Genomic DNA, 25,864 nt, shown 5'->3' on the forward strand with positions numbered 1-25,864 from the left:
CACTTTTTAAATTTGTATGTGCTAATATTTATATTTTATTATAATTATAATATTTACATGTTTAATATTAATTTTAAAAATTAATATCAATACTTTTATAAATAAGTATCAAATTTTGTAATAAAATAATCTTTTACTTTACTGCTTCAAATACATAGAGTTGACTAAATAAGTCTTTTAAATTTAAAATTTGAAATGTTAAATTCTAAAATTAACTATTATCATTCAATTTAATCTACGATGTTAAGAGATGTTAAAAATAAATAATAAAATATTAATTTATCACATTAAATAACATGTGAAATTTAAGAAATAATTATTACTATGCATCATTTGATTGTTTAAGGAACAATTATGTTTACTTTCTTCTTTTACTTATGATATAATGTTTCCTCTTCCTCCAAATTTGTACTCTAAGGATTTTTAAGTTTTTAAATTGTAATTATTTTTAACGTAATGAGTTTATCTTTTATATATATATATATATATATATATATATATATATATATATTTATTTATTTATTTATTTTATTAATTAATTAATTTGAATGTATTTTATCAAGTAAAATAAAAAATTACAATTCACATACACTGTGGGGGTAAGTTTGTAGAATAAGATGATAAAAATAGAGTGTGAAGGAAGAAAAGTTGAAATTTAACTTGAAACATATGGCAAAATGTTGAATGTGTTTAGTTTTAATAATTGTTGTTATGTATCAAAGATATTGAAAAAAAATATTGATTTGATAGAGATGACAATTATGTTAAAGAGAAATAATAATGAGATGCACGTCTACTAACACCCAATATATGAAATAAGATTTGTTGATCTGAGTTAGTGAAATAGGAGAATGCAAAAGTAACAAAAATAAAAGTTTAAAAGGCTGAAAAAAAACTATTAAAAGGAAGGGAAAGACAAAGGCAAAATAAAACTTAAGAACAAATGCAATAAGAACAAATAAAGGCATAACAAAAGAGAGCAAGAAGGGGAAAAAATGTGATTATTATAGAAGATATAGACTCATAAAATAATGAGTGAGTGTGTAGGCTATAGAAGCATATACACTAGTGATACTTTTAATGAAAAATGTAATGATGATTCATAAGTATACGAAAAATTAAAAATTCTTATAAACTCTATAATATAGAAGATGCAAGTAATAAATTTTTTTTTTTACAATTCAATGAAGAGTTAACCTTTGAACATGTGAACCTTGAACATGGAATAGAGTTTGCAAACTTAACTTGAATGCCTTAAAACAAAAGACAAACTACAATATTCAACTAGAAAGAGATATTATATAGGTGAAAAATAACAAAGTTAAGATAAGAGCCAAATACAAACATTAAATATGTGCTTGGTAATTTATTATTCGTAGTAATTTATTATATAGTTGTATTAGAGTATTCAAAAATCAATGAAGTTTGGGTGACTAGAAAATTTGTAAAAAATAAAAATAAAAAACAACTTATTTTAAAATTTTATTATATGAAAAAAAATATGAAATACGTGGAAAGATATACATATTTATGTTAAATTTTATATTTAACATTAAATCTACGTGTCTTCGTACAGTGTAATATCGTTAAATAATGGTTAACTAATGTTTTTTTATTAAGGAATCAAAATTAACTTTTTATAAAAGAAAATATAAGTATAAACTGACTCACCTCTCAATTTTTAATGCAGTCCAATGTATTTAAAAAAAAAACATTTTACTTTTAATTTTTAACCAACATATTTAGAGCACTGATTAGGGTGTATGTAAAAGTCTTAACATGTCCCATCAACCGGTACTAGCTTGATGTTAATTTTTATGAGTTCAAGTTTTTAAAATTAAATCCAATTTATTTTAAAAATGAGTTTAGATAATAATTTTGGTTGTCTTAACCTAGTTTTAAAGTCTTTTTTCTTTTAAAATATATATTTTTAAGCAATTATGTATTAGTTTTTAAAATATCATATTTTTATTGATATTACTTTATTTTTAATATATACTGTAAAATATATATGATTTAAGTAAATATAATATTAAGGTCAGTATATTTTATACATCAGTCGATCTTATTATGATATTTTTTTATAATACCCAAGGCTAATTATTATAAAAAAATTTATAAAAAAAGTACACAATTATTATATTGAAGATATAAAAATATTTTTATAAAAAAAATTATTTATAAGTGCTGTTGAGTTTAACAAAAGTTTAATTTTAATTAATAATAAAAATATATTAGAAAATATATCAGAGAGTGTATTATTAACTCTAATCATCCATTAAATCCAGATTAAATGTCATAAACCTAACAACCATTAAAGACGGCATTTAATATCCCTTTGCCGCTCCATGCGTCAATTTCCAGCAAATGCCGCGTTCAAATGGAAACGTCCACATTACTCACCGAATGGAGCATAGCATGCATTTGTTCATTCCAGGGTAGATAACCAAATAATTGTATTTACTAAAATTAATCATATTTAAGTAAGAATAACTTTTTTGTCAGTTAACTTATGTTTGATGATAATTTTTATTATTATTTTATGCATTTATTATAATTTTATTTAAATTATATAAATATTATATTATTATAAAAATAATTTTAAATTGAAATTACTTAATAATAACAATAAACAGCTTTGTTTATAACGTTAAATTTACTTCTAATTATTTTAGCAATTAATTATGCCTTATAATCTCAACATTATTCCCCTGTAGTATTTTTCATAACTGTCTTAAATTGTTAAGTGAACTGATAATAAAACATTTTTTAAAAGTAAAAAAATAAAATAAAATGTTTAAGGTTATATAATTCTTTTTTCTTTTCTTTTTAATGATTCTTTAATCTGTTAATGCAATTTTTGTGATACAGGGATGATAAAGAGATAGAAAAATCTAATGAATTGTGTATGCATGCATCATTGGATCCTTGTGGAAGAAAGAGTAAGTAGATCAATGTGCTATGAATAAGTTGGGCATTGAACATGAATTTTGTTTTTGTAATGAATCAATTCAAAAGTAATTTGTTCAATTCTGTCGTCGCATAGCTCATATTCTATAGGGTGTTAAGTGTTAATCAAATTAGCATTGGGTCATCATTGTCATTAATTGTTGGCTTTGATCATGGAGCATTCATATAATGAAGAAATCCTTATGGTTAAGGTACACATTCTACACACTACCATGCACTTAATTTGATCAAATTTCTTCTAACTTAAAACATTCTACAGGCCTTCTATGACCCTAATTCTAATAGAACTAATTCCACAATATAAGAAATAAAAATATATTTACAGGTGCATTAATTGTTAATTTTTTTTATAACTTTGAGATTTGTATTAACAAAACACTTATCCATTATCCATATAAATAAATAAATATCATTTCTAGTTCAGTTTAGAAAAAAAAAACAAAAATTAATTTTTATAAAACCAATAAAAAATAGTTGTGTCATAAATTTATATTCTATTCTAAAATATCTATAATAGTAATTATATTCACTTATATGAGTATCTTATTAATACAAATCCCACGATAAACAAAAATATAAAATAATACAGTAACTAATATATTTAAAATGAAGTCTATATTTCTTATATTTTAGAACAAAAAAAATATTGATAATTATTTTTTATAAACAAGATTATAAGTGATATATTTATTTATTAAATATATAAATTACTAATTTAACCATTTATTACGATAGATATTTTAAAAATTTACTATTATTATAAATTTATGACAATATTTTTTATTACTCCTCATAAAAGAAGACCATTAACCACTGCACATATTTATCTACCCGGACAATTATCTACTTTTGTGTACATTTCATTATCCATCAATCTAAATGAATATTAATGTTCTCAGGTTTTTTAATAACTGAAATTAAGGTTTAGCATTGGTTAGATACAATTGGGTTGGTCGGATACGAAAATATTCAGGTGAGTTACATCAAATTATGCTCTTTTCACTATCTTTGTCAAAACCACCATTCGCCATCCACCGTTACTAATGAAAAAATCAAAAGGAGAAGAGAGATAGAGTAGTCTAGAGGAAATGTGTGGCACAAATAGGAGTGACGCAGAAAGTTCATCGTCTTCTTCAAACGACAACCAAATTTATGAAAGTAACCTATAAACCATTCATCCTCTTTTATCCAAAAATGGTTGAAAAGAAGAAGAAATGGTACAAAAAAGAATACTTATGGTTGAAGTGCATCACATATTTTCTATTCCCTTAATGCTCATCTATACCTGCATTAAATCTTAACAACAAGAAGAAAACTTAAATAATTCTTTAATTTGTTTTTAAATTTTTTCCCTTTCAAATTTTAATTGAAAATAAAGTCAGAAAATATTTTTTCAAAAAACGAAAGTATATGGACAACTGTTGATTCGCCAATGTTGAATTATCCAAAAGTTCCAGCCAAAGTGGAATAATATATTTTGGAATTTGGATGTACACCGAAGAGTAGCTTTCAATCATAGACTAGGAGAGGAAGAGCAAAAACGGAGAAGTTAATTAGTAAAGTGAAAAAGCTCCAAGTGAAAAAAAAAAAAAAAAAGACTCTGCTGTGTTATTTTTCAGTCGAATCGATTATAATTTATTTAGAAAATTGTCAGCTGCACCCATTTTTACCCATACCTGCGTTGATTGACAAAAATCTGCCCACCCCTATCGAAAGGATGATCATCTGTAGCGAATATAGTAGAAGCAAAACGGGGGAGATGACGAACGTCAAATGGAATGGGAATTTTATTTTCGTATAATTATAGTCCGTAGATTTCTCAACATAAGATAATAATCACGCTGCTGTCAAACAAGGATTCAAAAATTTTTGAATTCTTAAGAATTTGATATTGTCAATACATAATTAAATCATGAAACAAGTATAAAAAGCATTACGGATAATAATTTTAAAAATTTAAACATAATAAAAGATATTTTAAACTCTGACTGTCGTATCATTTAAATTTTTGTACCTGATATGAAAATTTACTAACTAAAATTCTGAACTCATATAGACGCTATTTATTAATTTAAAATTTCTTTGTACACATTAGATCAAATCATCCATTATTCAATCCAATTTCAAACTAGATCGTCGGTTTGCGCCAAAACATGATTCGTCCCATTAAAGAAACACAATATCAATAGCAAGGAGGAGACGTCACATCATTGAAGTAAACAGCAAAGAATATGAAACTTCATATCCAATAAGCGCCAATTATCGAATGAATCAATTACCAAATGCTAAAAACGAGGTAATGCAAAATAACATAAACAAAATATAACATTAAAATTATCCAATTAACAAGGTTTGCAAAAGTGAAAATCAACTTAGTTTAATGTAATGCGCAGACAAAAGAAACTCAAATTTACTCTTGCGAATCTAATGCGATCCAAAGTCTAATATTTCCAATTAACAGACAGATTATGCAGTAGCGGTGGACAAAAAGGCTCTTCCAGGTTGACGATTTGCCAATGGTCCATGGCACCCAAGAAGCTGCAAGACCGCAAAAAAATAACTTGTAAGTTAAAATGCCAATCACGTAAAATTAAAATAACTAGAGAATACACCCAAGGTGTGGCTTAGTTTACAATACAGGCTGAGATTATGAAAAGTTTCAATCCCATTAAACACACCCGTGGGTAGGCTGGGGTGAAGAGTCTTAATCGTACCTAGACTCCAGAATAGTCAGAATCAATACAGTAATTGGATGCGGGATAGTGCATATCAAATAAAAATACTAGAGAATACTACTAATTGAATACACAAGGCAAATTTCATTCAGAAACATGCTCCAATGTATTCCTGGCTTCCAATTTTACAAGAAATAAATTTCCCCAGCATGAAAAAATCTATATTCGATAAAGTTTGAATAACAGTAGACATTGCATTCACTTGCAGCTTCACATTACCTTTGCATTAACACCATCAGGCATGATTCTATTCTCTGACTTGAACTTGAGATAATCAGAACGGCTGAACTTGGTGAAACCCCTGAGCAGGCATTTCAAACAGTAATGACTAGCAAGTTAAACACAAGAATAAACAAGCAAATTTATAATTGATAAAGGTATAATTCATAATTCAAAGTCCGGTATTGTGGAAAACTTAGCAGTCAGGTCTAGATGCACAGGTAGCATAAGCCAATTGAACAAATACATACCACTTCCTGCTAACAATAATCTTTTGACGACCAGGGAACTTAAACTTAGCACGACGAAGGGCCTCCTGTGCATGATGGCTGTTACTATCCTTGCAGCGAACTGAAAGGAGGACCTGCCCAATAGCCACTCTAGCACAAGTACCCTGTGGCTTTCCGAATGCACCTCTCATTCCAGTCTGGAGCCTATCAGCTCCGGCACACGAAAGCATCTTGTTGATCCTCAGAACATGGAAGGGGTGTACCCGGACTCTCAAATGGAAAGCATCCTTTCCAGCAAACTTTGCCATATACTTGTTGCAAGCAATCCTAGCAGCTTCCAGTGCCTCACTTGAAACATTTTCCTTCTCCCAACTAACCAGATGGACACAGAAAGGAAACTCATCAACACCTTTCTTCTTCATACCAACATCATAAATTCTGATCTTGGGATCAGGAACACCACGGCAAAATCGTGACTTTGGGTATGGCTTGTTTTTAATTTGCCTATAACACCTTGCAGGTCCTAAATCAAACACCATTCACAAAATTTCAGATGGAATAACACACATTTAAATTATAATTCTTAATCACTGCAAATACTAGAAAATTTGCAAAAAAAAAAATGATTAACCAAAAAATTAAAACAATTACTTAGCTTTACATTCAACGAGCATAAACCACAAATCAAATCACAAAATGAATCACATATGATATTCCATTTTCCGAAACCGAGCTTAATTAAAAACAAAAAAAACAAACTCCTTTCAAGCTTCAAGCAAAAAAAAAGATTCAATTAAGAATTCCATGAAACAAAACATAAGGGGATTTCAACGTAGCAGAAATGAATTTAAAACGAAAAATCTAAATTTTGCAAGAGATCAAGGTTCTTAGCGCTTACTCCGCCCCATGACTGCGCCTCTCTCTCTGCTCCGCACGCTTTAGGGTTGAAGCTGTAAATGCAAACACAAACCCTAGAAAGAGGATTTATATAGACTCCGGTGCTTAGGGCTTTACCCGCTTTTTCTATTTTTGGTCGAAGGCTTTACCCGTTTAAAAGACGGGCTTTTGTTTTGGGTTCAAGTCCGAAACAGCTTCGATTAAAGGCTGTGACTATGCTTGAGGCCCAAAATGGTCCATTGAGACCAGTTTTTTTTTTTTTCGGTCAACTATCAAATTTGGTCTTTATTGGTTCTCAGTTTTATGGAACGAAAAATATATATTAATGTTCGGTTTGTAATAATATTGGTAATCAATTATTCAAATACTCTCAAAAGGCACCAACCACTATTATATGTCATATTCACTATAAAAAATATTATAATTTTATGATGACAAAAAAAAAAAAAACTCAACAATCTTATGTCATAAAATAATATATGTGTATAAGGCTTCTTCAGATTTTTTACTTAAATAAAATAAAAAATTGAATATTACATATATGCACCAAAATAAAAAAAAATTATAAAAATATTTTAATTTAAATTAAACAAAAATTAATTTCAATTTTAATATATAAATTCATTTAAATTATATTTAGCATTGCTATGAAGAAGTTAATTATAATAAATTTTAATTATACGAAGAAGTCGATTATAATAAACTTTAATTAAAAAAAGTTCTAATTTAAATTATTTGTAATTAACTTTAATTTAAAAAAAGCTTTGCTTAAATTATTTTTTTGGTAATGCAATAGACTTTAGTTATATAAAAAAATCAATTATAATTGACTTTAGTTTAAAACAGAATAATATATACATAACTTATATAATTTTAGATATCAATGTACATATAATTTATATAATTTTTTTTAATCTCTTACTAAAATTAAAGAAAAAATATAATTTTAATAAATTTTTTAATATTTTTGTATAATAGTTTTATAAATTATTAAATGATATCAATATAAAAATAATATTTTTAAAGACAAAATTTAAATTCTAAAATATATGAAATTTAAATTTTATATAAAATTAAAATTTCAAAATTATATTAATATGGATATAAATATTATACGTTTTAATTGATTGATAATGTGATTTTTTTATTCTAATACTGTATCAAAATTAAATTGTACTTGATACTATCATATTTATAAAAATAATGTTGATTATTAAAATTAAACTGTATTTAATACTATGTTGAAAAAATAATTTAAATTAAAGTTTTTTAAACTAAAGTTGATTATAATCAATTTTTTATATAACTGACTATGTCGTTAAGAAAATTTAAATCAATATTTTTTTAAATTACAATCAATTATAATCAAATTTTTTTATAATTGAAGTTAATTATAATCTATCTTTTTAATGTCATGTCAAAAATATTTAAATTAACTTATATATTTAGAATTGAAATCAATTTTAATCAACTTTTATATAATTTAAATTAAAATATTTTTATTTTAGTGTATATACGTAATATTTGATTTTTTTTATTTTATTTAGGTAAATATCTGGCTTCTTAAAAAAAGGCAAAACAAAAAATCTATTGACATTTATTTTTTCTTATATTTATTTTTATATAAAATATTTTTTATTACTTCTTTTTTACCTATTTTATAGAAAAAATAATTTTCTTAAAAAACAAGAAAAACATAATTTTTTAATATCTTATTCATATGTAATATTTATTTGAATCATTAAAAAATTAAATATTGTATATAATATTATGTATTTTTTATTTTTCACTTTTTTAATAATATGTGTTTGAAAATCTAGAACAATAATAATAAAAATAATTAACATTATTAAATTATTTTTTGCATGTGTTGAAATGACGCACATTAAAAATTGCTATAAAAATATACTTTAAATATTTAAAAAATCCTAAAAATATTAAAAAATATATATAATTAAGGTGAGGTGATAGTACTTATCTGCTGCAGTTGGGAAGAATAGGGAAGACGGAGTAGTAGGTTGAGGTTGAATTGGGAAGAAAGTGAAAATGAAAATCCATCACATAGGTTGTCTCCAAGACAACTATTCCTATTTGATCGAAGACGAAACCACCAAAGAAGCCGCTGCGGTGGACCCCGTCGAACCCGAGAAGGTTCTAGAAGTTGCCAACTCTCACCGCCTCACTCTCAAACTCGTCCTCACTACCCACCATCACTGGTACCCCCCCTTTTCCCTTTTCCCCCAAATTCATTTTCTTTATTTCTAATTATAACAACAATATTGACTTAACACCTTGTGATTGTTTTTGTGTGTGATTATGTGACAGGGATCATGCTGGTGGCAATGACAAGATGAAGGAATTGGTGCCTGGAATTAAGGTTTATGGTGGTTCCGTTGATAATGTGAAGGGTTGCACTGATCAAGTTCAAAACGGTGATAAGATCTCTTTTGGAGCTGATATCACTGTATTGGCCCTTCACACGCCTTGGTATGCATGCTAAGTGCTTACTCAATTTGTCAACGTTAGATTCTTCTTGGCAATGACACCCCTTCCCCTCAACATAAAATTGGAGAGTTTAAAATTAGTGCATTGCATTATAAATTGCGGTTGTAACTGTTTGTTAAGGTCTTCTCTGTCTTCTTTGAAATAGAAATAGTCTAATCCCCAAAATTAAAATAACATGAAAGAAAGTAGTAGTCTAACTCATGTTTCTATATCAATGATAGGCTATCATTGATATTGATAGTGCAATAATGCTTGAACAAATTCGAAAAACTCATAAACTTGCTAAGCGTCGAGCATAATATTTGAATGCCGAGAATTGGAGTCGGATTGGGGACGGGTGAATATTATGTCAGTCTTTAACGCCTAGCTATGATTTTTGTAATGTGTTTCTCTTACCTGAAAAGCTTTGCATTGAAGAATTAATTCTGTACTGTTTGCCAACCTTGTTGTGCCAATTGTTCTCCCTGATTATCTAATACTAAAACTTAGATGCATTGAGTTGTGTGATAAGATACCAAGCAGGAATCACCTTGTCATTGGTCAAGTATTACTAGTCTTGGTTGGTGTGTGATTAGTTGTTAATAATTATCATTCTTCTGGTATAGCTTGATGTTTTCTGTAGTGGTTCAACCTCACTTTGACCCTCTCTCCAGACGCTTTTACCACTATTTTTAACACGAGTCATTTCTCTTTCTCTGATTTGCTCAGCCACACCAAAGGCCACATAAGTTACTATGTTACTGGCAAAGAGGACGAGCATCCAGCTGTTTTTACTGGAGATACACTAGTAAGATGACTGATCAATCTTTTTTATTTTAATGAGTTTTCATGAAACATGTCAGCAAAAAAGTAGTTCTTTGGAAAGTATATAATAAACTTATTCTTAAAGCTGTGCCAAGTGCTTGAAGTCAAGGTATGTGACTTCTATTTTTGGCTGTGATTCTTCTCTCTATGAAAACTTACATTTATATGAATTTTGAAGAGATCCTTCTTTTAAATCTCTAGATTTATTTTGTTATTGTTGGCTTACAGTTTATTGCTAGTTGTGGGAAATTTTTTGAAGGAACTGCAGAACAGATGTATCAATCACTCAATGTAACACTAGGTTCATTACCAAAACCAACTCGAGTATACTGTGGCCATGAGGTAAATAATACTGAAATATCCATCCATACAGAAAATATGTATTTTGGGGAGTGTAATTGATGGCTGATCTTCTTCTAAGTTTAAATGATGAATTTTCTGGTTAAGTCCTAAAATCCTGTTTCATTAACCCTTCAGCAAGCAAATCCAGAAATCCTTCATTCTTTGGAATGCACTTCTTTGGTTTGCTGAAAATACTATTGGTTTTGATTTATTTAAGATCCAGCTTCCCAGATGTAAATTTCTGATTTGAGAAGAAGTGTATTGCTTTAGATAACCCTTAGTGACTTGTAAGTTCATAAGAAGCTCATTTGTGTAATTGGTCATGCACTTATGCTTAAAATGCAAAATTTATGACTTGGATCAAATCAATAATGCGGCATTGAGACATAGAGAACATCCAAGGTGGAAGGAGAAAATATAGATTGTTTTACTGTAGTTTTACTTTTGGCCTATAATCAGTACCTTATTTATTATATACTGTTCCTTGCAAATATCATTTATCACTAATAAAAGTTTGAATTTGTTTTTTTTTTTTCCCAGTACTCAGTGAAGAACTTGCAATTTGCTCTGACACTTGAGCCAGACAATTTGAGGATCCAACAAAAATTAACCTGGGCTCAGAATCAGAGGCAAGCTGGCCAACCAACAATTCCCTCAACCATTGAGGATGAGATGGAGACTAATCCATTTATGAGGGTTGATCTAGCTGAGCTCCAGGTATGTCACCTCTCCAATCCCTCTTCAAAGTGTGAAACAAATAGATGATTTCACATTTATATAGCAGAGGGAATGAAATACATACGTAGTTATTCCTTCAGGAGTTTATTAGTACTTTCTAATTATAATCAAATTGAAATTCTAACACATTTACTTAGAAATGAAGCTGCAATTTGTGACATTCTTTCCTATTCTTTTGTTCGGTAAAAAATAAAGTTGCCAAAGCTGAACCTGAAGGTTTTCTTGAAATGTTAATATTTGCAGGAGAAAGTGGGCTGCAAGTCACCTGTTGAAGCTTTAGGAGAGATTCGGAAGCGTAAAGATAACTGGAGGGGCTAATGAAACTAGTATTCTCGTATGTTCATGTTCCATTTTCCTTTTCCTGATCCATCCTCATGAATAAGACCTTTATGTAGATACTGTAACTCTCTGTTTAGCTTGAAATTGATATGGCAGTGTCAGAGGCTTGTCACATTAGGGGCATGGATGGATTGTGATTAGCACTGTCACCTACACGTATACTATGTTAGTTTGTCCAAATACTGGGATGTTCTGTTTCATCCGTGTTATTTACTTGTGAACTTCAAAATCAATTATTTTCTGTTTTTTAATTTTTGTTTCTTTGATCTAGACAAGAATGAGAAAGGGATAGAAAACAATGACTTGCTTCTTTATATAATTTTATAATTTGTTTGTTTTTGGACGTTTAAACGGAATGTCGTTGGCCAGGCTTTTCACACGTAGACATTAGCGGCAAAACGCTTGTCGCAATCACTAGCAGCGGTGACTTGGAAATCAATCAATCAACAGTCTTCGAGATTATATTAATTTAAATATTTTTTATTTCTTTTAAATTCTAATTATTTAATATAAAAAGTATTTGCTGTAGCTTCAAAGAAGTAATTTTTAAAACTTTTTCAACGAGTAGAAATTTTTTTGAAAATAAACCTATTTACACTTCGAAAGTGATTCTACTATACTATTTAAATTAATAAAATGAATTCTTTTTAAACTCACTTTTAAAATATCACCCAAAAAACAAATTATTTTTAAAACAAATTTATTTTCAAAATTATTTCTATCAAAATAAAAAACAAAACTATTAATTGGTTTGGTTCTTTTTCTCGTGCTCCCAAACAGATAAATACTTGTACCGAAATTCCACTCTCCATTGCGAGAAGGTATTCATGATTATGAGAAGGCTCATCGTATGAGAGAATCCTTGTTGATCCTTAAATTGCTAATAATACTATATTCTACCAACTAAATTATTTTTAAAGGTGCTTTTATAGAAGATGATTATCATTGTTTCTTAGTCTAAATTATAAGAATTTTTTTTCCAAATGTATTAGTTGTTAATTATTTTTACATTTATTTATTATAAGATTTGTATTAACTCTTTACTCATAAAAGTAGACATATTTATTTATTTAATATAAGATATCAATTATTTTTTAAAGAGATTATAATTTTATAATATATATAACTATTTTAATTGATCTTGATGAATTAAGTACTCATTATAAATAAGAACATACACAATTTTTTTTAACTCTAGAAGTTTAAATATGAAAATTTTTTATTTAGTTTTTTTATTTTTATTAAGAAAAATAGTAACTTTGCCTTTTAACTCTATTTTATATTTCAAATTAATCCTCTACCTTTTTTTTTTTTTACTCAAATTAGTCTTATAACTTTATTTTTTTCTTAAATTAATATTTTTGTGTTATTCTGATTAAAATCTTGCAAAATATTAGGTTTTTCATAAAAGAATGAGTTTGGTTATTTTGATTGATTTGTTCTCTATGTGCAAGTCACAACATGCAACAAGTTTTTATAATGTGGATTTTTGTTAATGATAAGTAAAAGTCTTAACCAAGTTTATCAATTGTTGTTAAATTATGAAGATTTTATATTTGAAGTTAAATGAGACACGGAGAGTGATTAGATTCAAATAATTTCATTATTATTGAAAGGAAAAAAAAAACGAATATTCAAAATCAAGGTTTGATGAAAATAATTACTATACTTCAATCTTTCAGTTTTTTTAAAAAAATCTTGTATGTTAAATGTAACATAGTATTTAAAGAAATGTTTTAATCAATTTCAACAATTATTAAAAAATTTAATTTTTAACATTACTATAACAAAAAAAATAATTAAAATATTAATTTGAATTATTAAACTCAAAGAACTAATTTAAAATGAAAAAAAAAGTTACAATAGGAAATCATTAACTTTACTTTTTAATTACTAATAAAATGAGTTTTTATCAACTGAACTAAATGCATTTATAAAGACATTTTTTACAAAAAAAAAATGTATAAAACTAATTCTTAGTTTTGATTCATTGAATTATCAGCAATTGTCTAAATAAGACAGAACGAAATGATAGCCAATTTTTGAAAATAATAATAGAAAAGAAAGAGTGATAAATTATTAAAAAAGAAAGAGAAAAATAAAAAAGAGGGTGGTGATGACTTTTGTTCATTGGTTGGAATGGGAAAGGGGAAGAAAAGAATCTGACAGTGTCCGTTTAAACGCGTTTCTTTGTCGTCCCTCTCGCGCCTACCAACCAGTAACATCAATTATTATATATCATATCATAAAATATCACCTTCTTCTCTTCACCAACTCCCTTTTTTATTGGCTCCTAAGTTTAAAACATTCTATTTCTTCTCACTCCACCATAATCTTTTCTGTTAGTTAATCATAATTTCGGACTTATTTACTATTAGTATATATATAATATATAATTAATTTAAAGTAAAAAACTACTCATTGATATACAAAATATATAATTAATAAAATTCTCTCAGATCTGGATTAAAAACGATAATAACGAAAAAGGAAAAAAAAAGGAAAGGAAAAGAAAAAGAAAATGAAGGTTTCAGCTCCCTGACTTTGACTTTTCTCCTATTCTTTCCTTCATCATATTCTTCATCATCTTCTTCTTCATTTTTCTGCCACCACCGTTACTGGTTCAGCTCAAACCCTCTTCACCCGTTAGCCATTTCTCATTTCCATTGTACCCAAAGCTGTCTCTTTTTCATTTCTTTCTCATTTGTTTAATCCATAATCTCTCAGGTAACATAAAAGCTAATGCATCTCTCTTCTCTTCTTCCTTCATTATCATCTTTTCTCACCCCTTTTGGGCATTCACCTTGTTTTCTTTCCCTCTCTCTCAATTAGCTCCATTCCCATTCTGGGTCATAAAAAAAACTTTTTTTTGGGGAAAAATCGTTTTTTTAACGTGTGATCAGACCCAAAATTAGAAAATAGTAGAAAAAGAGGTAAGATCAAACAGAAGAAAGGTAAAGTGAAAATTAGGGTTTTTTTATTTTTTGTTTTGTGTCTAAGATGGAAAGTTTGGGTGCTAATTCAGACCAGTACGCCACCGTTTCATCTAATTCATCATCATCGTCATCATCATCGTCTGGAGGTGTTAGTAGTAGTGATGATAGCAATGGTAACAGTAATGGAAGTCTTACCTGGTATGGAATGAGGTTTCCCTCTGTTAGCCCCTTTCGTTCCCCACTCTCCTTTTTATTGGATTACTCTGGCATTCTACGATCACCCGATGATTCTGACGCTGTGATTGTCAACAATGGAGTTTCTGGTTCAGAATTAAGGTCTCAGCTTCAAACTCAACCGGTTGATGCTGCTGCTTCGGGGAACAGTGCAGGGGAAGTTGCAATAAGGATCATCGGAACTGGGGAGCATGATCAAAATGAGCCAAGTGGATCGAGCCAAGTGGGTTATGATGATTGTGATGTTGTGATGGGTGATAGAGAAGGACTGCCTGCATTGGATGATGATGGTGCTGAGGGTCATGGTGGAAGTGAGAGGGTTCCTTTGGTGTCGTCTTCTTCAGCTTCGTCCTTGGCTGGTAGTGGACAGGTTGACGGTGATGCCACTGGGAATGGCATAGAAAGTGAAAGTAGAGATTCCTCTTCCTACCAGAGGTTTGATATCCACCAAATTGCCAAGTGGATTGAGCAGATTCTTCCTTTCTCGCTCTTGTTGTTGGTTGTTTTCATCCGCCAGCATTTGCAAGGTATAACCACTTCTATTCTGCTTCACTTGTTGAGTATGTCTGTGATGATAAATTAGGCTTCAAATGCTTCTCTTAGGGTGCTCCAATAGAATCATCCACGGGCATTGTGAATTCTCCTTTGTTTACTTTGCACCTTTTAATCAGTTTATCCGTTGGCCAAATATTGGGAAAATTCAAAATTGTTTCTGATTTATATGCTATGCTTTGATGATATGGTGGCCTAACCAAGTCCTTTTCTAATTTTTTTTTATTGGGCATGTTTTTCTGCATGATGCACTATGGTTTTGCTTTGCTTTCATATAACTTGGCTACTAGTTGTGTTTGGAAACCTGGCTTGTTGTTCATAGGGAATGTGCTTGGTGGAATAATGGTAGCACAAAAAATGTGCTTGCCTTTGTGAGTAAGGGAAACTATGAAAGTAGTATTAAGTATTTACTGACATCTTTATTTCCTACCTTGCTTAAATCTATCTTGGCCTTGCTACCTTGTCATTAATTCCAAGTCCAACAACACAATGTGGGCGACACTTTTATTACTGTGTGTTATTTCTGAGGAAAGGGTGTAGAGAAAAATAAGAGATTATGTGAGACAAAAATTTTAAGAAGCACATGGTTTGCACATTTCTTTTTTTCACTGTTTCTCTCTCTTGGAATTGTCAGTCTCACCTTTACAAGGAATTTGCAGCTTTTCTAATTGTAAGAAAAGGAAAGACAAATTTTGTGAAGTCAACTAAGTAATGATGCTCATGCAATGTTTTTCTAGTGATCCTTTATTGATAATACAAAGCTTTTCTTCTTTAAAGTTGCTTCCTTTGATTGGGTGCATGATACGCTGCTTTTCACATGTAGTTTCAGTTTTCTCTCAATTTGTACTTTTGATTCTTTTCACATTGCTTGGTGATATTCATTTCTGAGAACTTGTAGGTTTCTTTGTCACAATTTGGATATCAGCTGTGATGTTCAAGTCAAATGAAATTGTTAAGAAGCAGACAGCTTTAAAGGTGATTTACTCATAATCCCTTAAAATTTCCATTCCTAAACCAAGTTTCTATTTTGTAAATCCTTTACTCTCTATCCTCTCAACATCCCCCATCCCCCCCCCTCCCCCCCAAAATAAATAAACAAACAAGGCTAACACAAGTTCTATTTTTGCAGGGAGATAGGAAAGTCTCCATTCTTGTTGGTATCTCTTCTGCATTCATGCTTCACGTGATGTGCATTTACTGGTGGTATCGAAAAGATGATCTTTTGTACCCACTGGTCATGTTTCCTCCAAGAGAAACACCTTTCTGGCATGCAATATTCATTATCTTGGTCAATGGTATGGACTTATTTCTGTGATTGCACTTTCAGTTATTACATTGTAGAATGGATTAATGATAAACTTTTATTTGTTCTGATTTACATACTACATAGTGTTATACAAGTATGTCCTTAGTGTAGGAGTACAATTACAATAATGAAGTAAGCTCCTTAGAAATAATTATGTAGTCTAGGTGAAACACTGAATGTTTTACATATATATGCTAGGGGTTTTGAATTTCACTGCTATTTTATTGATCACTAATGATGAAATTGAAACCTTTTTGTAGTTTCATAACTCATTTTTATTTTGAAATTTTTAATTATTTAAAAAAATCTTACTTGTAGATAGGTTACATTAAAATGGATTCTTTATTTAATTATCAGGTGGTATAGAAATTTGTTTCAGTAAAGTTAGCAGTTTATTTTATTGTTTACCCCTTTCTGCATATGGACAAACTTTCCTTTACCTGATAATTGATATCAACTGTCATTGCTCAATCATACATTCAAGGAAAAAGGGGTCTGTTTAACTGAAATTGTGTTGTAGATCCAGAATTACTGTTGGGAGACATGATCTTGAGATCTCAAGTGTCAAGTTTCTATTCACTTTAGCCTGTTTGATAAACTATTGAAATAAGTTCCTATATCACAATTGAGTCTCAGAATGCATGGAGAAATTTGAAATAGCTTATCAGTTGAGGACTAATATCAGTTGCTGGTCTTGTTTCAATTTTTTGCTCAAAAGGTTTATTCCTGTATGCAGCAAAGAAAAACTTGTTGGAATATATAAATTGATTACAAATTAGATGTGTTTTCAATGTTGATCCAAGATCTGTGAGTCTTCCAGCTTGTGCACATTTGAAGTCCTTTAAGTGTTCCATGGAATGCTTATTATTTATCCAAACTGATTTTTGGCATTGTTTATTGGTAGTTTTCTTTCATCCAATATTCTTTTGGAAACTTTTCTTTTCCAATCTAGGGTGTGTGATTTGTTTTTTGTTTTCATTTTCAGTTGATATGTTTTCATCAATACTTACAAAAATTGCCACTTTGTTTTCAAGAATTTGAGAACAAAATGCTAAAAAACAACAAAATCTATTTTTACCATTTCCTCACAACAATTTGAAAACAGAAATGATGAAAATAAGGTGATATTTTTGTAATTATGTACAAAAAGATAAAGTTATGTCAATGTAATTTGATTTTGCCTTAATTGATTGCAGCTTTCTGTCTCATCAATTCCTCTAAAATTGGTATCTTTTGGCCTTTAGTTATTCTAATTATTGTTGGTATTGAATGTCACCATATATTGACTTTCAGATACATTGGTGCGGCAAGCTGCAATGGCTGTCAAGTGTGTCCTACTTATCTATTACAAAAATGGCAAAGGTCATAACTTCCGCCGGCAGGTGATTATTGTCTTCCATAGACAAAAGCATGTAATTTTCAATTATTGTTGACTGTTACAACAACTAAAATCATCAAATTTGTTTCTAGGCTCAAATGTTAACTTTGGTTGAGTACACCCTACTATTGTATCGTGCCTTGTTGCCAACACCGGTTTGGTACCGGTTTTTTCTGAACAGGGATTATGGCAGTCTCTTCTCATCACTGACCACTGGGTTGTATTTAACTTTCAAGCTCACATCTGTCCTTGAGAAGGTATGTTTTCACTCTTCAAAATTAGTTTGCCTATTTCTGCATTAACAATATTTGTGTAAGATGCTAAATTTTTCCTTTGTTTTCAACTTTCTATGTGCTTTTAGTTCCAATGCTTCATTTCTGCCTTAAAAGCGTTATCAAGCAAGGAAGTTCACTATGGGGTTTATGCCACAATGGAACAGGTAATATTCCTGTTATGATTATATATATATTTTTTAAAACTGCATCTGAACACCTTTCTCCTTTGTTACAATGTTCTGATGACTGATTCTGTTATGTGACATTTTTTTTCAAGTTAGAACTTGCTTTTTTTATAAATCCAAACATTCCTATAAAATATATTGAAGTTAGGTATGTAAATGTTAGTTGCATAAGAAAATGACTTTTATTTAGCTATTCTCCTCCAAATATTATATATCTGGTCTGTTTGAGAATAAAGCTGCGTAAGTTAATGCAAGTGTTGTCTAAAGATTAGTTAAACATAGTTTCTAACTTAAAATGTCTTCAATTCTGTCTTGTAAATGTAGAGTATCAATTAATTTGTCACACATTCATCTCTGAGAAGGCAATATATGCTCATGGAGTTCTTATAGTTTTTAGTTGTTTGCTAGCATGTGGTGGTTGTGTACAATACTTTTATGGATGAAACGGAGAGGGATCTTTTCAAGAAAACCTATGGCACATGTTCTATTCTTCCTCCTTATTTCCTTGAAAATTTCAGAAAGTATTCAAAATCATACAAGTTAGCAATGGAATGAGGAACATAAGAAATTTTTGAATTTTATGAATGTCACAATTTGTTTTTAGTGTTTTACTAGTCACAGTAATACTGATGATTTCATTATATGATGTAATGAGAGATACAAGGTATTTATAGAGATAGAAACTATCATAGTAACTAACTCTGTTACAGTGGTTTGTTATGCACTGACTGATAATGACAACTTAACCTACATATGCTGTTACAGTAGTTTACAGATACATCTTCTAATAGAGTAAATTCTGCCAAGTCACTTTCAAAGTTTTCACAGGAGTAGGGATGAATAAGATTTTTGGAAATTTACCTTATTTTCACTTTTATTGTATCTATGACAGAAGAGAAATGTTAAATTTTCTGTGGTTCTGGTTAATGGCTAGAAGCAGCATTCATTGGGATTTTTGTTTGATATACCATGGGATAAGCTTTATGTCAATGAGCCTTATTTGAAGTTTTATTGAATCTGTGGCTGAAGAGAAATGTTACAAGTTTCATGGATAAAATTCTTGTCGTTTTCATTTAGTAATGGATAGAGCTTGGTTGATGGCTACTCTTATGGATGGGAATTCATTATGTTATATGCAGAGGGGCAGGAGAGCTTTATTCCATAGATGTGGTTTTCTTTTGTATGATGTTTTGCTTTTGGGCTTTTGTTATTGGATGTTGTCTTCTGTCTTCCTGTTTTTCAACCATTCCTTTCCAGTGGAGCTTATTCGTATTTAAGGATTAAAAACTCTGTAAATACTAATATATGTTATTGAATATTTTTATTGGGCAGTCTTTTTAAATATAATTCTAAATTCTAAGCACTGAAACACAGGTTAATGCTGCTGGTGACCTATGCGCTATATGTCAAGAGAAGATGCAAGCCCCTATCTTGTTGCGCTGTAAACACATTTTCTGTGAAGATTGTGTATTAGAGTGGTGAGTTCATACTTTATTCCTCATTTATAACTTGTTTGGGGTTAGACTAGTGACTAGTAATCTGCTAAGAATGTTTCCCATAAGTTCCCCTATTAATTCTCAAAAATACCATACAATTGTTATAAATTTTCATATTTATTTATGCTAGGAGATGTCCCGGAAAAAAATCCTCCTTTATTTAATCATACTTAAGTATTAATTTGGTAAACATAACAGTTATAGAGAATGTATAAAGGGAAAGAGAGGGTTCTCTTGATCATTTGCTTCTTCTGCTTTAAACTGGTGAGAGGTGAACTGGTTCTGTAAAAGCCTTGAAGCAAAAATAGAATTTTCAAGAAAGTGCACTTTTAGACATGAATATACCCTACAGAAATATGGTCTTTGGTTATACTATGCATCTTGAGTACAGTTTTGCGTAATGGACAGAAGCACTGTTTTCCTCTAGCTACGGAAGCTTCATTTATGATAAATTTAATTCTTGCCACTTGATAGTGTCATCAAACGTTTAAATAAACTAATGATAAAAGGATTGTATATTTGAGATGTGTTTGACTTGTATATCGGTCAGTTGAGCTGTATTCTGATGTGCTTGAAATCATTTTTATAAATTGTCTCTTGACCAATAATTTCACTTCTGTTTTTATTATAATGTGGAATATTCATCCAATTATAGTGAACTTTTCACCTAATGACCAGAGGTACTGTTTTTCTTATGTGGAATATACATTTCACCAGAGGTTTATTCTTGCTACCTAGATAGCCCTGTCAAATATTTTAATTTTAAACTAATCTGGTTCAAACCCCAAGCAAGCGCATAGGAAAATTTAGCTCTCCTAAATGCATTACCATGTGAGGTGTGCCCTTAAGATTGCTAGAGGAGAAACTTTGTCAATGCAAAAGCTAGCTCCAGGATTCCCTCACTGTAGATCTAAAAATTTAACCATGAGAAGAAAGTATATTTTATATGTTTTGGCTTTAAAAAAGTCATTTAAATTGTATTCTGATATTTGCATAATCTTATTTATAACTTCTGTTGACAAACAAGAACACTTTTTTTTTCAGGTTTGAGAGAGAGAGGACTTGCCCTCTATGCCGAGCATTGGTTAAACCTGCTGACCTCCGAACCTTTGGAGATGGATCGACGAGTCTGCTTTTCCAGTTGTTTTAAACTCACAAATCTGAGTTGGATCATAGTTTTGAGCCATCCACTACCTAAAATGTGTTATGCTCAATGCTCTGATTTGGTAAGATTTTTTATCAATCAATTCCTAGGAAATGTGATGTAGGAAATCATCGAAGACATGGCTTAGACGTTCATGTTCTCTTGTAATGAGGTCAAATATGTACAAATAACTCAACAGCCAGATACTCAAACCCGGGGGAATCCACTAACCTGATATATTCCTCATATCTCAGACAGTATGATGAACACAAATGTGTTCATGATGTCAAATCATTTTAACATTCATCTATATTCTATGTCAATTGAGTTATTCTTGCACTTGTGAGTGTTGAAATTGCTACTTATTATAAGAAATATAGATTTGGATGCTTTTGGTGAGTGTGCATGTCTTTTTTTCTTTTTCTTTATGATTAGCTAGTAAAAGTTCTCTCCTGAATTGCACGGCTAATATTTTACTCAGAGAAACTTTCTTTTCGTATATGCATGCATTAATGAACTCTTGAGACCTGCAGTTTTAGGCATTAATGTATGTTATCCAATTATGAAGATGTGGTATGTACAGATTTTATAACGGTACTGGATCGTTTTAGAGGTACCACTAACATAATTTGTGCCATGAAGAGGAGGAATGATATTTGTTCAATTAATCAACAAACATACTTTTTGTTTAATTTGTAAATTTGCAAAAACATAAACCATAGTTAGCAGCAATTTTCACATATCATCATCACATGAGCGAAAGGAGATTACTCATCACAATAATAGTTTCTCTAGAAATCAGAAGCAACAAGTGTGCAATAATTAAAATTTCAGAATTAGTGTCGGAATTAGGCAATAAATTTGTACCAATAGTGACATGAGTAATGTACTGACCTTACTAAAGAACCTTCAAGCAATCATGTTAGTGTATTTTTGAGAGAGAAAAAGTGATGAATGAATAAAATTTAAATTAAGTAATTTTTTATGTTTATCCTTAAGATCATAAATGTTAAGCACTTCAGTTATTGACTTTATAGAACTTTTTACTTTGCTTTCTAATTTTACAAAATGTAATTTATTTTAATTCTTAATGCGAGTAGAAAAGTATAGAAATCAATAAGATTTTATAAAGTTACGCAAAATTAAGCTATACCTGTGTAAAGTTTTCATAATTACCTAAAATTAATCATGTGAGAAATAAGTTCAATAACTCAATAACACCTTTAGGTGCCTAAAAAATTCATGGACAAAATGAACTCGTGTATCTCTCAGCGTAGGAGAGTTCTCATGGTGAATACCATGGAAGCTTAGATACCATGTTATGTGACCAGAAAAAAGATAGCATGTTGAGAAACAATAGCAAGCCTAAAGAGAAGGGAGGATTGAGATTGAGAGAGACTAACGGATGGAAGGAGGAAAAAGTGATTACAATGGATTAATTAAAATATATATATTAAAGAGGAATTTCAACTATTCTATTGTCCAATTAACTATCATCATAACTAATTTGCCAGCTATTTCAAACAATCTCTGCTATAAAATGATAGCGTAATAGTAAAGCATCCAAATATGTTAGAAATAACACAATTCCACCACATAAAAGCATTCCTCTTAGACTAGATTTTTATATACATAACTTAAATTATGTTCTAGTCATTTATGTACAATTATATCATATATATATATATATATATAGGGGAATACATAGAGTTCAACATATATTAAAATATGAAATATGAAAATGTAATAATTTAAGAATTAGAGGTGTCAAGCTTTTATCATCTTGGCATCGTGGAACCTCCTCTGTACAGCATCGTTACAACTATAAATTTAATTGCCAAAGACACGCAAACTATGCATATGGTATCATTGTTCACTGACATTGGCTTTAGGTTTTTCCTGCAAAGCTTAGGCAAAGGGCAAAAGACCTCCTTTGGGAAACTATTTAAGAAATTCTCGGAGGAAAAATAATTTTTGTCAAGTGTCTGGTTTAAACCTTCCAATCCTTTAGATTTTGTTTTGAAGATTGTGGAGAGAGAAAAAAGGAAGAGTTTGAGAGAAAGGAAGAGAGGAGAATGAAAGTTAACAATTTTTTTTCTCAATTTAGAGTAAACTAAAAACATGAAATTAAGAGGATGTATAAATTTTTTTTCTTAGATTTAAAAATTCTCAACTAAGATAATCAAATAAGTTTTTTCATCTCCCTTTCTTCCAATTTAACTCCGAACAAAACTTTAAAAGCTCTTAGAGCTAATTTTAAACATTTAAAAATAATATTCTTAAGATAATAAATATTTTCTTTTCAAATAAAACTTTTCAGTATTTTCTTCAACCTTTGGAACTAAGATTAATGCTCGTCATTTTTATTATTATTTAGGTAACTTTTCATTGTAAGGTCATATTTACAAGAATCGAGTTCTCACTGAAATAAAATTATCGTTGTCCCAAAAATGAAGATAGCCAAACTTTTAGAAATTTGTCAATGGAAAATATTGCTGAAAAGTGAAGCATGTATTTACAATTACAACCTTGGTTTATTTCTCTAATTATCTTTCTCTATCATAAATTTTTTTTAAAATTATATTAGATTTATATTGGTAATTTTGTCTCTAAAAAATATTTTTTTCATTGCTTTATTCTAGCAAAAATATTCTCCTATGTGCACTTTTAAAATATCATTTCAAACACAAAAAATAATTTTATCAAAATTAATTCTTCTAAAATTTAAAACAAACTAATACACCCAAGCGCATGTACATATCATGTATTTTTCATAACACAAAACATAAATATTAATCGATGAGATTTGTCTTAAAAAAATGTGTCTTAAACTTATATTTTATTAAGTTGAATATTTTATTTAATATTTTTTATTGGTTTATTTTATTGCATCAAATGCTAGTAACAATAAAAATTTTAATAAAAATTAAGTCAATGATTTATAAATCTCGCTCTACCCAAACATTTTGATCCAGTCTAACACTTCCCATTTCCCACTTGACCAACTATTGTTGAGCAGTTTTTGAATTTTTTTACAAAGTAATTTTAATGTGATTAATTTTTTCTCTTTTTCAATTAATTTTGGTACAGCACTTATTGCTTTAGCTAATTATTTATCATTTTTCAATTTAATTTTCCAAATCGTTGATTTTATGATTTTTACATCCTAGATCTTTCTGCTCCTTTATTGATCAATATTTATGATTTTAATACTTAAATTATTCCTTATGCACAGTAATAGTAAATTTATTTAAGTTGGCAGAAATCTGGAAGATGTTATATTGTCACCTCCTTCTTTTTCAACTCTTACAGTCACTAAAACTTAAACAGGCGATGCTCATATATTTGTACAATGGCAACTGCCTCTTATTTTGTGTGTGGAAATTGATTTCTTTGTTTCTCTCACTTTTCTAAGAGTTTATAATTGTACGTTAGATATTTCAAGCACTTGTTTCATATTTTCATGATTTCGCCTCTGAAAGCTAAGCCTAGTGCACAATGTGGTTGCTCCTACGTCTCATTGTTTCAATCTCACATCATTATATATATACTTATTTACTAATTATCAAATATTAAAATAACTTTTGTTAATACATTCTTTGTCTAAAAGTATTTGTATAAACTTTAAACTTTTATATCCTACTAATAAATTATTTTATTTATGATAATTTCTACTCTGTGGCTTGTAAATCAAATTTGACATTTTATGCCGTTTCACACATAAAATAATTATTATTATTGTTAATTTTATATTTATAAATATAGGATTATTAATTTATTTAGAAAAATAAATATTATTTAATCTCTAAAATATTTTTAAAAAAATTATAACTATTAGTTTAAAAAGAGTATACAGTAATGTAAACACACCTTTATTTATAAAAATATTATTATATATTATTAAAACATCAAAGGTTAGTCTAAAGTGTTATTTGCTAATATAAACCTTCAAAGTTTATACTAGCATTTTTTTTAGACAAAAGTTATATCAACAAATACTATCTTAATACTTGACAACATTTGTTTGTTAGTAAATGATAAATATATTTTTTCCTATAATGTCTCTATCTTTTTTTCTAGTTTCTTTCTAACACAATCATGTGTTTGTGCTAGCACTGGCAAGCTACAACGATGAATTAGTTATGTTCAGCACTCAGCAAGCAACTCATTGTGCGTAAACATAACATCCCAAACAATGGAGATTGGAGAATGGGTGTATATACACACACACACACCATAATTATATACTTAGAATACAAAGTGGGCTAGAGTGTGGAGGCCAATGCACAAGCATTATGATACCGTAAAGTACTATGAGAGATCACTGTGTTGGAATGATTTGTGAGGAGTGTGATTAGGCATTCGAGATCAGCAAGAGCATTCATAGATGGCTAAATGGTTTTTATGTTTTGGAACAAGTTAATATGGTGTTTTAATTTGGCTAAAGTGGGATTAATTCAAACCACTTTTATCATATTATTTTATGCCTTTGCTTGTCATAAATGGTAGATATTGGATAGTTATGGTATTTACTCTTCAAAATCAACTTAAATCTATTATTGGTGTGGAAACAAATGTG

The 25,864-nt window shown here is 29.3% G+C and overlaps 3 protein-coding genes across 4 annotated transcripts; 2 read left to right on the forward strand and 1 right to left on the reverse strand.

Annotated features, from left to right (window-relative positions):
- Positions 1-5,259: 5,259 nt before the first annotated feature.
- LOC113846623 (60S ribosomal protein L10-like) lies at positions 5,260-7,146 on the reverse strand. The gene is made up of 4 exons (XM_027475098.1): positions 7,053-7,146; positions 6,176-6,677; positions 5,925-6,006; positions 5,260-5,508 (listed from the first exon to the last, which is right to left on the reverse strand). The coding sequence occupies exons 1-4, from the start codon at positions 7,060-7,062 to the stop codon at positions 5,437-5,439; spliced, it is 666 nt and encodes a 221-aa protein (XP_027330899.1). The 5' UTR covers positions 7,063-7,146; the 3' UTR covers positions 5,260-5,436.
- A 1,886-nt stretch (positions 7,147-9,032) lies between these two features.
- On the forward strand, positions 9,033-12,118 carry LOC113847223 (hydroxyacylglutathione hydrolase cytoplasmic-like). 2 transcript variants are annotated; one of them, XM_027476189.1, is made up of 6 exons: positions 9,033-9,267; positions 9,377-9,538; positions 10,265-10,343; positions 10,589-10,702; positions 11,243-11,419; positions 11,684-12,118. In XM_027476189.1, the coding sequence occupies exons 1-6, from the start codon at positions 9,098-9,100 to the stop codon at positions 11,756-11,758; spliced, it is 777 nt and encodes a 258-aa protein (XP_027331990.1). In that variant the 5' UTR covers positions 9,033-9,097; the 3' UTR covers positions 11,759-12,118. The 2 variants fall into 2 exon arrangements, with proteins under 2 accessions (XP_027331990.1, XP_027331991.1); XM_027476190.1 differs by lacking the exon at positions 10,589-10,702 and having other exon boundaries at positions 9,050-9,267; positions 11,684-12,021.
- Positions 12,119-14,326: 2,208 nt separating this feature from the next.
- Positions 14,327-21,620, forward strand: LOC113847239 (E3 ubiquitin-protein ligase RNFT1-like). The gene is made up of 8 exons (XM_027476215.1): positions 14,327-15,476; positions 16,400-16,476; positions 16,631-16,796; positions 18,101-18,189; positions 18,278-18,442; positions 18,547-18,624; positions 20,020-20,123; positions 21,186-21,620. Exons 1-8 carry the CDS (start codon positions 14,780-14,782, stop codon positions 21,289-21,291), a joined length of 1,482 nt encoding a protein of 493 aa, XP_027332016.1. The 5' UTR covers positions 14,327-14,779; the 3' UTR covers positions 21,292-21,620.
- Positions 21,621-25,864: the final 4,244 nt, after the last annotated feature.

This window comes from Abrus precatorius, unplaced genomic scaffold, assembly GCF_003935025.1.
Source record: "Abrus precatorius isolate BTA unplaced genomic scaffold, Abrus_2018 Scaffold8, whole genome shotgun sequence".
NCBI lineage: Eukaryota > Viridiplantae > Streptophyta > Magnoliopsida > Fabales > Fabaceae > Abrus > Abrus precatorius.

Coding starts and splice junctions, on each gene's coding strand:
- LOC113846623 (XM_027475098.1), bottom strand. Junction 6,007..6,175: donor ATTATTGTTAGCAGGAAGTG/GTATGTATTTGT, acceptor ATGCCTGCTCAG/GGGTTTCACCAAGTTCAGCC. Junction 5,509..5,924: donor CTGATGGTGTTAATGCAAAG/GTAATGTGAAGC, acceptor GCGGTCTTGCAG/CTTCTTGGGTGCCATGGACC.
- LOC113847239 (XM_027476215.1), top strand. CDS start 14,780: ATGGAAAGTTTGGGTGCTAATTCAGACCAGTACGCCACCGTTTCATCT. Junction 18,190..18,277: donor GTCATAACTTCCGCCGGCAG/GTGATTATTGTC, acceptor ATTTGTTTCTAG/GCTCAAATGTTAACTTTGGT. Junction 20,124..21,185: donor GAAGATTGTGTATTAGAGTG/GTGAGTTCATAC, acceptor TTTTTTTTTCAG/GTTTGAGAGAGAGAGGACTT.
- LOC113847223 (XM_027476189.1), top strand. CDS start 9,098: ATGAAAATCCATCACATAGGTTGTCTCCAAGACAACTATTCCTATTTG. Junction 9,539..10,264: donor TTGGCCCTTCACACGCCTTG/GTATGCATGCTA, acceptor TGATTTGCTCAG/CCACACCAAAGGCCACATAA. Junction 11,420..11,683: donor TTGATCTAGCTGAGCTCCAG/GTATGTCACCTC, acceptor TAATATTTGCAG/GAGAAAGTGGGCTGCAAGTC.